The 12,960-nt window shown below is 31.1% G+C and overlaps 1 protein-coding gene across 1 annotated transcript in view; it reads right to left on the reverse strand.

Annotated features, from left to right (window-relative positions):
* LOC144847618 (uncharacterized) overlaps positions 1-12,797 on the reverse strand; it is a 50,065-nt gene extending 37,268 nt beyond the window's left edge. The window contains exons 1-2 of the mRNA XM_078704068.1: positions 12,371-12,797; positions 6,400-6,584 (exon numbers count right to left, since the gene is read on the reverse strand). Coding sequence (XP_078560194.1) covers positions 6,400-6,584; positions 12,371-12,435 — 250 coding nt within the window. The 5' untranslated portion in view covers positions 12,436-12,797. The remainder of the gene's footprint in view (positions 1-6,399; positions 6,585-12,370) is intronic.
* Between the last annotated feature and the right edge of the window lie 163 nt (positions 12,798-12,960).

Here is a 12,960-nt window from a genome sequence, read left to right on the forward strand (position 1 = left end):
ATTAAAACTGAGCACATAAAAAATACAGTACTTAAGTTAAAATATTGTCCTCTTAAAAAAATTATTTTTCAAAACTAAATTACTGAATGTGCCATTTAAATATCACATAATAGTCAGTAACTTTGACATTAAGTCCTAAATAAAAAAAATGTTAGTTTCACGTTTGGGATTTTTTTTTTTATGAAGGCCTTAAATTTTGATGGAAAAATTCATTGATTCTTTAATAAATTTTACATGAAACTAAACATTTTGTTTATTTGGCCTAATAAATAATTAAACTAAACATTGTAGCTTCATTGCTTCAAATGATACAAGACAGAGAACACTAGACTTTGAAAATTGCCTTTATCGATTGATTACGAACGTTTTAAATTTTGACGATTAACTCCAAAGTACAAGTAGAAGATAATTAATATTGCCAGTAGCAACTCTGCCATATTCCAGAGTTCAGTCAAAGGTCAAAATAATATAAACAATATAGGCTGCACAGACATAACAACCAATGAATGATGATATTATCACTGTGGTTTGTTTGTATATTATGCATATTTTTATCAGTTCATCTACATATATCATTATTTTCAGAACACCAAAATTAAAAATAAATTTATTATAAATTACCATGAATGTATCTATTAGGGATCATGTCAATATTATTCTACTTCAATTACTGCAGTAACTAATTTTTTTTTACTACAATAACATACGATTGTTTGTTTAAATGTAGAATATTTATTCAATCATTAACATGTAAGTGTGTCTGATTATCCAATCCAAAAAATGGCTAAATATTGCTTAAAGATATATTTTCTACATAAAAAAATGATTAAAACAAATTTGTGTTGTTGGATATGCCATTTTAATATCCAGAAATTGGATCGGCGAACAAATTATTTACCTGAAAAAACTGTAATTTAAAGCACAAAATAGTCACATTGTCCGTCAGACAATGGGTTTTGGGTTAAATGTAACTGCCTATTTTGCTTTTTAAAGTGAAATCATTTTTTCTTTATGGAAGTGAATAACATCATCAAAACTTCAAAATGGACTAATAAAAGTCTGATTTTATAGATCTTTATTTTTCATGATTTTTCGAGTATAAAAATTAAATATAATTCTTGAAAGAAAATGTTTAAATACCAGAGATTAAATTAGTATAAAAATATTTTTTAAAATGTATTTTAAATCAATTCTCAAATTCTCATTCATCCTGCAATTTTATTTATTTATAAATTTTAATTTAATTTTATTCAGGCACAAACAACATATAATACATGACAACGGTTCCCTAAACTTGTCCAATATAATGTAAAATTTAATAATTTATTTTCGATAGTGTGTATTTCCCATTTAGGACAATATATTAAATTCGCAAATTTATTACAAATTATACAATATTCATAATTTCCTAGATTATTCATTTTAATTATGAAATAGACAGTTTCTACCTGTCTATTAGTTACTGGCTCCTATTCTACGCTACAATGTTTATCTAACCTTGACCATACATTTGAAAACAATCTTGTAATATTAAATTGTAATCAAAGGAAAGATACGGGTAATTTATTATGAGGATGCTGTAAAATGAATGAATATGTTATTTATGAATACATTATTTTCATTCATTTCAACAGGGCGAATATAAATTATTAATATAAAATTGTGTCGAAAAATGATGGGATTTACTGTAAACCAAGGACTGGGATTGGTTGCAAATGTTGTTTTTGGTATACTGTAAGTGTATTAGTCTATCTTGTACTATATCATATACAGTACTATATAGTTTCCAATGATAGAAAGAAAATTATTCACTGTATTTATTCAAATAAACGCTCCACTTTGAACGAAAACATCCCTCATATATACGCCTACCCGCCCCCTTCCCCCACCCACCCGCAATAGAACATCATTTTGAATAAACGCCACCCTCAAATATATGCCCCAACACATGCATATACAGTATACACAATATTGTTTTGTTTATTTGTTTTCTATTTGCAGTAGAATTTCATTGATTGACAAGATCTACAATTTACCAAGCATTTTGATACAATTTTCATTGTATTTTATCACTTCTCAAATATTAATTTTGGTATTTATTTGATTATACATGTTACCATATTACACCCAAAAACATAAAGCCTCCCCGAATACTGTAAACACCACCGTCGAATAAATTGAACAAATACATTTTTTTATATTACGTGTAACCTAAATTGTATGAAAATTTATACAACATCTCAAATATCAACTTTGTTATTCGAAAGTTAATATACCTATGTAGCTGTAGGAATTATTTTAATCATTGATTGTTTTTGTTACTGATATCCACATTTAACCTTTTATAAAAGAACGAAACTCCTTATTGTTGAATCATACCGTGACAAAATGTTATAAAGCTAAAACGAATTTTAAATGAATAAAACGGGAAGTACAGTACTTTAAAAAAAAAGGAACAAACCATACATTCTCAGAAAGCTTTTGATAGCCAATTTAAAGTTCAAGTTATCTTATTATTGTGTTTTCACAAACAGGTATAAAAACAAAATTGGTTGCTGGTTATAAAACAGAATATCAATGTGTAAAGCCATTAATTATAAACTTGTTTATTACTTTTTTTTATATGCTGTAGTATCTTGATAAGGGCATAGTTTCTTTGATGACAGATAGTATCTTGATAGACATCTTGATATGACATTTTTTGATAAATTAGTACAGTAACTCTATAATATACAGAGAAAGATATAGTTTAAAAGTCCAGTTGTTGTTTACACATATCAACGGCCATGCAATTTTCATAATTTAGCTGTTGTTTTTGAAAATTAAAAATTTGTCATGTGGCTCCAAAATTTAATAAGGGAGGGGACATGATTTCATTTTTTTTTTATTCAAACTTTTTTTTGTATTGTGTTGGTTCATTCCACCTTTATTATCATACTCTGTTAGTGTTATAAATATCATATTTTTTATGCATATATTTTCCTCTCATTTATATGTTACAACGCTAAAGTAGTTGTAATAAAAACATTTGATGTATATACAAAAAATGATTGATTTTGATGTTTTTAAAACCACATTTGCATTGTTATTTTACATTTTTTTAAAAACTTTTTATAATTTATTAAGGAAAAAAAAGTGTAAATAATTACTTTAAACCACAGGAATGTAGAAACTACAAATCAAACACATTAGCAGTTTGAACCCTGACCTGTACGGTTATAAATCACTGCATAAACAAAGTCATAAATAAAATAAAATCATTAATGGTCTGGATAATACAGGGAAAATCCATGTTCACACTTTCAATTCACTTACTACAACATCCATACTTTTCTGAATCCAAACCATACCTGTGAACTTTTACACTAGGTAGGTCATATCATATGAGCCGCCAAGTTTATTACAAAATTAGTTATATCATTCTACAAAATCCAATTGACAGTGCATTATTTATAAATTATATAATGAAATCATGGCCGGTGTTGTTATTTACTGTATGGTCTACCTATAACATGAATACTATGTTAGATTTGATAGAGTGATGCATTAATGGCGTACATGGATTTAAAGTCATTAGAACTCAATGTTTGGAAAGATTTTGCTGTGGCAGCCCCAACGTTGTGAAATTCCCTACCAACTCTTTTAAAGACCTAGCTGAAGACTCTTCTTTTCCAGCAATTATTAAACAATCCTGCCATTTCTTATTTATGCTTGTTAATGAGGTACTGGGGTGGGAGATAGAGAGAGCCTGCTTCAATATGCACTAGTGATGTTGCCACAAGAAATAAAGTGGTGCGGTTTTTTCAAGAAAAAGGAACAATCTCTGTTCAAGCCACTGGGTTGTCAAAGGCCTCTGTGAAAAAGTGGTCAGGTTGAAACCTTACCAACCGTTCTGGTGGCAACAGCCCTGTGCACTATAGGCCTAAAAATGTTAGTATCAATTATTATATTATAAATTAGGTGTTGCGACACAAACAAGTATATCATCAGTACCAAAATAGACTGTACCAATTAAAAGTTGGCATTATCATTGGTTTTTGGAATATTATCAGGTTTTGCTAGACAAATAAGACCCTTTTCATATTGCAAAATATACCTTACAAATTTAAAAATGTTAATTATGAAATCCTTTGATTAAAACCTGAAGTGTGATATGATGGAAAGTCATTCAACCTAACAAATTGGATTTAACAATTTTTAATTCTAAAGAAAAACATAGAACATATTATGTGACAAACTTTTAAAGAATTAAAATCGTAAATACTTCTTTCAAGTGCAGAATAAATTTAAAGCCTTTATAAAGACTATATTGTCCATGGGGTATCACTTTACAGAGGTAGCCTTTGCTATGCAAATATCGACACAATCTCAAAATGCTATATTAAAGTTACTTGCACGCAATACTAAAAAACAAGAAAACATGTTTTTGCTAAATTTTAAACTTCAAATCCAGTATAATATTTTATGTAAACATTGAAAATTCAGTATAAATAATACATTTTTGTAAACATTGAAACTTAGCAATATGCAAACATTTTGAATGCCCTTTTAAAAAGGGACCATATCAAATTATGAAATTCCTTCATTGACCTGTATCCTACTACAGTTACTGCAGTTACTACATTTGGTTTACTCTTACTTTAGCCAATTACCAAGCTTTTCTGGGTAATAATACCTTTTACTGTTTATTCCAGAGAGAATGCCTCATAAACTATGCAGTTGGAAAATGTAGTTAAACTGCAGTCATTTCATGAGGTACTATATATAGTTTTAAATATTTTTTAATCCATTTTATTAGTGCCGGGTTTCACGCTGTCGAATGTGACTGAAAATAAATTTGTACATGATCCCTTACTCCAACGTACTGTACTTAGTAAAAAGTAACAAAAAAAAGAACACAGAGACAAAAAAAGAACACAGAGAGAGAAAAAAGACCAACAATACAGCAAATTGGCCAACAACCTATTACGTAAAAGTTAAATAAACAAAACTTGATGAGATCTGTGAAAATGGGAAACTGGCTTGTGAAATGACAATTACAATAGGATATCATTAATAAAGCCATGCTGATTTCTGTGTTGAAAGAACAGTTAGTTATTATTGCTATTTCATTCATTTGAAATGAATGAGTTGATTTGATTTTCATTTCTACTGTACTTGTACTCAAGTGCACAACAAATACATTGAAAATAGAAACTAGAACTTAATATACATTTTCTAAATTAAAATAAAGTATGAACTTTTAGTTTGATCTTTAAAGTCTATATTTGATTACAGTTTGAACTACAGTAAAAATTAATATCAAACCCCAGAGCTCTGATTCTTGTTCTCAAACAGTATTATTATAGATTTATATTATATTTTGAAGTAAAATTAAAATGTACTAATAATTATTTTATCAAAAAAAAAAATCAAAAAGCAATCCCAATTTCTTTTTGTCGAGTTGATCCCTCTTACAAAATTAAAAATCATTTTTTAGAGCTTAAGTGAAATTTCTAAGCTAATCCCTCAGAGAATCAGAGTTGGTAAATTTAGTATCACTCTCCAGTAACAGCCACAGGCACATTCACCATTGGCAACAGAACAGGACAAAACAGTACCTAAGCTAGCTATTATCTTTGAGTTGATTCAGAAAACTGATAAAACCTCTTGACAAAAAATAAAATAACCTATAAAAAGCAGTTTATTAGTAAATGATATTGAATAAAACTGCTTATTACCATTGAATAATGTCTTTACTGTGTTAAGTAAGGAAAAAGTGAAAAGGATCTTTGGTTGGAAATGTTGAGCTCTGTCAAGGCCGTAGCGAGAGTTTAAAAACAGACGAAGCAAAGATGCTTTAAATATAATTATCAACATAAAATATGATGATCTGAGCTGGGGATTTAGGTTGGGTGGTGAAGATTTAAAATGTCAGACGAGAAGAGCGCCTCGTCTGCCTCATGCTGGCTACGGCCCTGTCTATAGATTAGTACAGCTGGGAAAGAGATACAGTAGTAATGGTATTATACTGTACATATTCCACCTTAAAAGAAATTGTTGCTGATCATCACAGTATTGGACAACTCTACACACAAGACAATGTGTTGATCTCGGTGTAGTTTGTTTTAGTTTCTTGTATGGGCAAAGTTCTTTATTGAAAGGGGACAGTATGTCGTACCGCAATTATAAATTGGGCACAAAGTTAGAAGGTTCATGGCAATCCATGAAGGGAAGACTATTATGGGATGGAAGGAAGAAACGTGTTGGTGGATTCATATTGAATAAAAGAGATAGAAAGTGAACTTGTATTGTTGTACAGTATATCTTGTTTGTCCGTAAGGTACATTTATATACAGTAATAGTAACCATCACACTCGGCAAAAAAACTACAATTGAATAATATAAAAGATCACTTACCTTTGAAATAACTCTTGTTCCTTAGGTAACTCACACATAATCTCAATATTGATAATTTATCAAGCTTGGACACAGTTTCCTCGTCCAACGGGAGGAGGCTAGAAAGCGTGTCTAGCTCCGTATTCAGGCGGTCTCTGTGACGTTTGCTAGGGTTAGTCTTGACTTCACCTGTAGTTGGGGTTAGCCTAGAAAAGATAAACAAGATTAAAATGTTAAAAGAGCCCTCCAGAATTATCATATTATTAGCAAAGGAATGGACTAACATCCAAAACATATCAGTTACTTTGTTGACATATACCACATTGTCACCTGTCATTTAAAATATTAAAGATAAAAAGAATTAATTATTTGGGCAGTTGAGTCACAAGGTGCTGTATCATCAAATTACACAACATTATTATGTAACCTGCATAACTGGTTAGCGTAAGGTCTGATAATGCGGGGAAAAGCATAACAAGTTTGTCTGTACTGTATAATACAACTAAATTGACTTTTTAAAATTGTATGAAAAGATATTTTGAATACATTTGTCTTTTCATTAAATAATTGATTTATAAACCTCAAGACTGATTATCAATTGTGGTCTGTATATTACATTGAGCACATTACTTAATAAATAATGTATGTCTATTGATTGTTTTATGTTCTGTCTGCGTTTTGTTGTTCTTAGGTAAGTTTAATTAGGTCATGACCTATTTTGTTACATAGTGGGAAAATAACATAGACAGTGGTCAAGGGCGGATCAAGGATTGGGAGATACTGTTTAATAAAATAGATCAAAAAGTAGTTTATAATTTCATTTTACTTGTCAAAATAGGGAGCACACTTTAAAGCCTTGTCTACACTAACAAACTTTATGTGACAAAGAAATGTGATGTGTCCATATATGGACATGATGATGTCATATCACTACCATATTTGGGCATATCACTACCATATTTGGGCATATCACTACCATATTTGGGCACATCACACTTTTTTTTGTCAAACTAGTTTGACAGTGTAGACAGAGCTTTACTACCCCCAAGTACAGAATATGGATTGCAAAATTGGAGAGCATGCATCTTAAAACAACTCCCTGATCTTAATGTACAGATGTTAGCCATAAAGGTACCTTGTGAAAGGAAAGAATTTAAAAAATTGGAAAGAATACTATACCCTACCATAACTTGCATAGGGAAGTTGCTAATGAATTTCTCTGGTTTTTCAATCAAAGGGTAAAGAGGTTAAAAAGGGCTCAGATTACTCCTGTGACCTTGTGCTTCAAATCTTATCAGGCTTTTGCTTATAATACTGCTGGATAGCATTTGCATGTTTTCATCAGTTTTGGTATAGTGAATGTACATACATTACTGTGGTTCTTATTCTATTGATCAAACATTTTGGAGTGGCGTAGGCTACATACTTCTTATTAAAGATATATTGTCCCCCAGAACAAATATTTTTCTAATTTTTGTTGTTGAATATATTATCATTTTAATGTCACATAAACAGTTATTCATATTGACCAAAAATTGGAGTGAAAACAAAATTAGTTAACTGAAAAAACTGTCATTTTTGGTTGAATTTAACCGTTTATTTTTTTTTTTTTTTTTGATTACCTTTAAACTTAACTTAATGTCCTATCTTTTGCATTTTAATTTATAAAATTGGATCCACCTATGCCTATGGCAGTTGCTATACGAAAGCTTTACTATAGTAGAAAATCTTTAATATTCTATAAATGAATTATGCGAACTTATTTTCTACTGTTTATTATTGTTGCTTGGACCACATAAAATATCTACTGTAAAGCTCTGTCTACACTAAAAAAAAGTGTGATGTGCCAATAGATGGACATGTCATACCACTACCATATTTGGGCATATCACACTTTTTTTGTCAAACTAATTTGATAGTGTAGACAGAGCTTTTAGACTTCAGCTTGTTTGTAAACTTGAACTTGAAATAGGATTTTTTAAATAGAGTGTGATTGATCATCATAATCTCGTCTATAATGGAAGAAGGCAATGTACTAAACATTCTGAGAGTTCTTTCATGGTTAATAATTCACAACAATAACATGTTAAACTACTTTGGTGAATCAGACAAAAGGATTTATTTTATTGCAATTTTAACAATAAGTTTATTTAAGCATTATTCACAATGGATTATAAAAGCAGTTTATCTATTCGCAGGGGCTAAATAGCTAGTTTGTTTATTTTTACTGTTAATTATTTCATGTTTATGTACTGTACTAGCATAATATTTTCAGAAGCATCATTATAACATTAAAAAGACATTCAAAATGGTGTTGCGCATTTCTTATCTGAAAGATTAACAATAACATCTTCAATTTCTGGAACCTATTTCTAAACCTACAGTACCCATGCAAGTATTCATGTAATATGCTTGCAAGCTATACCTAGAGGCAGAGGTGGCAGCACCGGTAAATCTGACAAGTGGGGAAAAGAGAGGACGGGGAATGAATATTTACGAGAACCCAAAGATTGGTGGTGTCAACATTTTTATGAAATATTAAAGATAGATAAAACTGTATTAAGTATGGTACCAAAATATACAAAATGATATAATATGAAAATTATAATACATCATCTAGTATTAAAGTATTTTTAATACCATATGTTACAATATGGCCACAATAAAAGAATAGACAATATGGCTATTATGGAATTATGTTGTGGTGCATAGTAGCAACATAGCATCCTAACCATAATGTGTAATTACTATCTAGAATGCACTAGATTGTGATGACCGCAAACCTTATTACTGTACTTCAAGAAAGATAAGTTAAATTGTTTGGATGAGGATTATAAAAAGGATTTTCAGTAATTATTTAAACCTCTCAGTCTGATTTTTTTTGTACAATTGACCCATCTACAGAGTCATACTGTACACAGTGCATACAGTATAAAGTTAAAACATTGTAACATTCAGAGCCAAGCAAATGAAGATTGAGGTACAGTACAGTACTCCTCATGAAAACAGCCCGATAGTGCATTATGGTTTGGTTTGTTAGTGAGATAGTTGATTTAAATCAGTCGTCGTACATACAGGCTATAAAAATGCCTCTTATCTTCCTACAATTAGGTTGTACCTACAGTAGTGCGAGTCCTAAAATACCCTGGTAAAGCCCCAAGCCAAGGAGTTCATAAGGTTCGAAAGAATGTTACGGCCAATTCTACCTAGCCAGCTGACAAATTATTTTCATCTAAACTAGGCCTAAAATTTATTTTTTCTTCAGTTGCTTACGCTTGCACTTGCCTTTTTTGTGGGAAAAAGAATCCCCTGTAAAAATCCTGGCTACAGGCTTCACATCTACAACATTTAAACATATTCCCTTCAGATTTATGCCTAAATGTTGTAGATGTCAAGCCCGTAGCCATTTATGAAAAGATCAATCTGAGACAGACAAGTGTATGAACAAGAATGAGGGTCTGTTGACTTGTTAAGAATATCTTTTCACTTTAAACAAATAGAAAAATAGTTTTGTAAACAAAGTAGTAGTCAGGATAGGCTATTTGGCAATAAAGCTATCATAAACTGAATGCTTTGGTTTATCAAACCATCAAACACAAATGATAAGAACTTGTATATACAGTACTGTAGTTTTAACAGGGCACTAAAGAAATACAGGAATGTATACATATATTTACACTTGCACTGATGAAGGGCTAGTCCGAAAGCTTTACAGATTTTTCTGGCTGTAAACTTTAACTTTATCGTTTTGATAACATTTTGCTTATTTTAATTTTGAGATTCAGCTAACTAATAGTATCCACAGCATTGTCATTCTTTAATTAATTTGCCTTTAGATTTATATACTGTACAAGTACTAAATAATGGATTACAGTTTCTACATTTGAAAATGAATATCCGACAACTTGGATCCAGTATGGTAGCCAAATCAATCAAAATTCCCCTCACTACACTTGAATATTAAAACATATGTCCTAAACATTAAAAAAAAACATGCATATGACACATCTGCGATCAAATATGATATTAAACATAATTCCTAAGAATACATTTCTACAAACTTGATATTATAAGGAATTACGGAAGTGAGTGATGTTTCCTAGCTAGCCGTCTCTATGGCATCAACTAACATTGCCAGATTGTCGATGACTATTAATTTGGCTTTTGACGAAAGTTAACAAGTGTCCAAATAATGGCACCAAACAATTGTCAAGTTCAATAGCCAACTCGCAGGTTTTAACTAGGTCAATAATTATAGTACTTTTTATCAAAATATAAGTCATCTTACTTTTCTATACCGTACTACTTTTGTTTAAAAATTGCTTAAAGTAAAGAAAAACATGGTTGAATGATTCCATTTCCACCAATATAATTTGATGTAATTTGTTATATTGTATTTTTTTTTTTAAATTGCCCCATACATGATAAATAAAGATATTGATTGATACTGTAAGAAAAAGTACCTCACAATTTAAATTTATTTTGCTTTATTTAAATAGCAAACTTTTTTTGTGTGCTAAAAAGTTTATGTGGTATAATGCTGATTTTAAATCTTTACATAAAATACCCGACCCATGGAAACTATACCACTAAAGCCAGAATTTGGACAAAAACTTTGGGATAAGAAAACAATCTTATTGTACCAGTACCAACAATAAGAGTTCCAATATATTAATATTATATAATTTTATACTTGTAATTATAGTTTCGTGTCAAATAAAGTTTGACAATCTGGAGTGTACCAATAAAACTCTTTGTATAGTTGTGTAATAAAGAGTTATTACAGAATTAAATAAGAATATTCATTCATTCATTGTTTCAAATAAACAATACAAAATAACATAACATAACATCACTGAAGTTAAAAATGAATATCATCACATTAAAAAAAAAATCACATCACAATACTGGATACTGTATTTAAGGTTATCAGACGATCGGGACCACGGACGATCGGGCCCAGACGATCGGGCCCACTTCAAGACGATCGGGCCCAAATCGTGAGACGATCGGGCCCATCAAGGGTGAAAGACGATCGGGCCCAGAGACGATCGGGCCCAGACGATCGGGCCCAACAAACAAGACGATCGGGCCCAAAACATTCTCGGAAAATTAAAAAAATAAATACGCGAATACAAACAACACAATAATAACAATCAAAATCAATCACATTTATTCATAAATCGAGAGTATTGGTAAGAAATTCTTAAAACCAGTAGACGTGTTAATTAGGGGAAAATTATGATAAAATCAGAAAAAAATCTAATTAACCTTTTTAATTAAAATCTTAATTCTTAATCATTTTCCTCATTTATTTTTGATGTAAAGCGCATTGAGAGCCTGCTTATATGCGCTATATAAGAACAGACTATTATTAAATTATTATTATTATTAATTACGCAAGAAAAGCACGTTGACACTAGCACTAGGAATTAAAAATGATGAAATGTGGCACATAATATTTTATATAACACAAACGACTATCGGGCCCAACGCTAAGACGATCGGGACCAACTGGTAAGACGATCGGGCCCAACGTGGTTCTGAAAACACTGGACGATCGGGCCCAACTGGTATGACGATCGGGCCCAACGCTGAAGACGATCGGGACCATCTTTTCTGGGCCCGATCGTCTTGGGCCCGATCGTCCGTGGTCCCGATCGTCTGTTCCCCGTATTTAAATACACATAAGCCCTATTTGTAGGTAGATTTTTGTTTAAAAACACACGATCTAATTTAATTAAGTTGTTTAATGTTATGTAATTAACTAAATTATAAAATATGGCCCTTGGCACACCATTGATTTAACAATTTATACACACTACTTTCAACTGTACAGAATAACTTGTATTAAGCGTGCGCGGTTTAAGTTCCGTTCATAACCTCCAGGTAATCCACAATACAAACAAATAGGCCTAGCTGGGTGGCCCAGTAGATAAACAATATCGTGTATATCAAAGTTAAAAAACATTCACTTTTCACATTAACCTACCGTTTTACAGGGCGTCGCCGCTTTCTCCCTGCGTACATAGACATATTAGACTGAGCTGACTGCATTTAGAAACTTAAAATCACAAATGTAAATCCGAACGAAAACTAAATTCCAAACTAATAATATCCTAGGCTAGGCCTATTGATTCGAACCATGTGTGTGAGTAGGTTGAATTCCGCGAACAAACAAAATCACTCTTCTGGTTACTAAACTATCGATAAATGATCATGAATTTAATTTCCTAAAATCCAAATTGTTTCGTAGTAACTTCTGCAGCGACTGTCAAACGATGTTTTCGTTAAAATGCTACATAATATATTTCGAAGCCTGTTTATCAATCGTCAGCGCAAGTCCACACCGATAGGCTGCCTGAGAGAAGGGGGAAATAATACGTACGAGCAGGTTTCATTTTCTTTTTCTGGTGGTGGCATCGTTTAAGTCTGTACTCAATTTACAATTTCGTTGGTGGCGCACTCTTACTCATTTGTTTCAAGAAGGAACCTATTAAATTATTTTCATAAATTTCTTTCATTGTGGTGGTGGTTTTGGGCCACGAATATTTTTAAAATTGCAAATCTTCTACGGTATAG

The sequence above is a fragment of the Antedon bifida genome, chromosome 7, assembly GCF_963402885.1.
Source record: "Antedon bifida chromosome 7, ecAntBifi1.1, whole genome shotgun sequence".
NCBI classification, from domain to species: Eukaryota; Metazoa; Echinodermata; class Crinoidea; order Comatulida; family Antedonidae; genus Antedon; species Antedon bifida.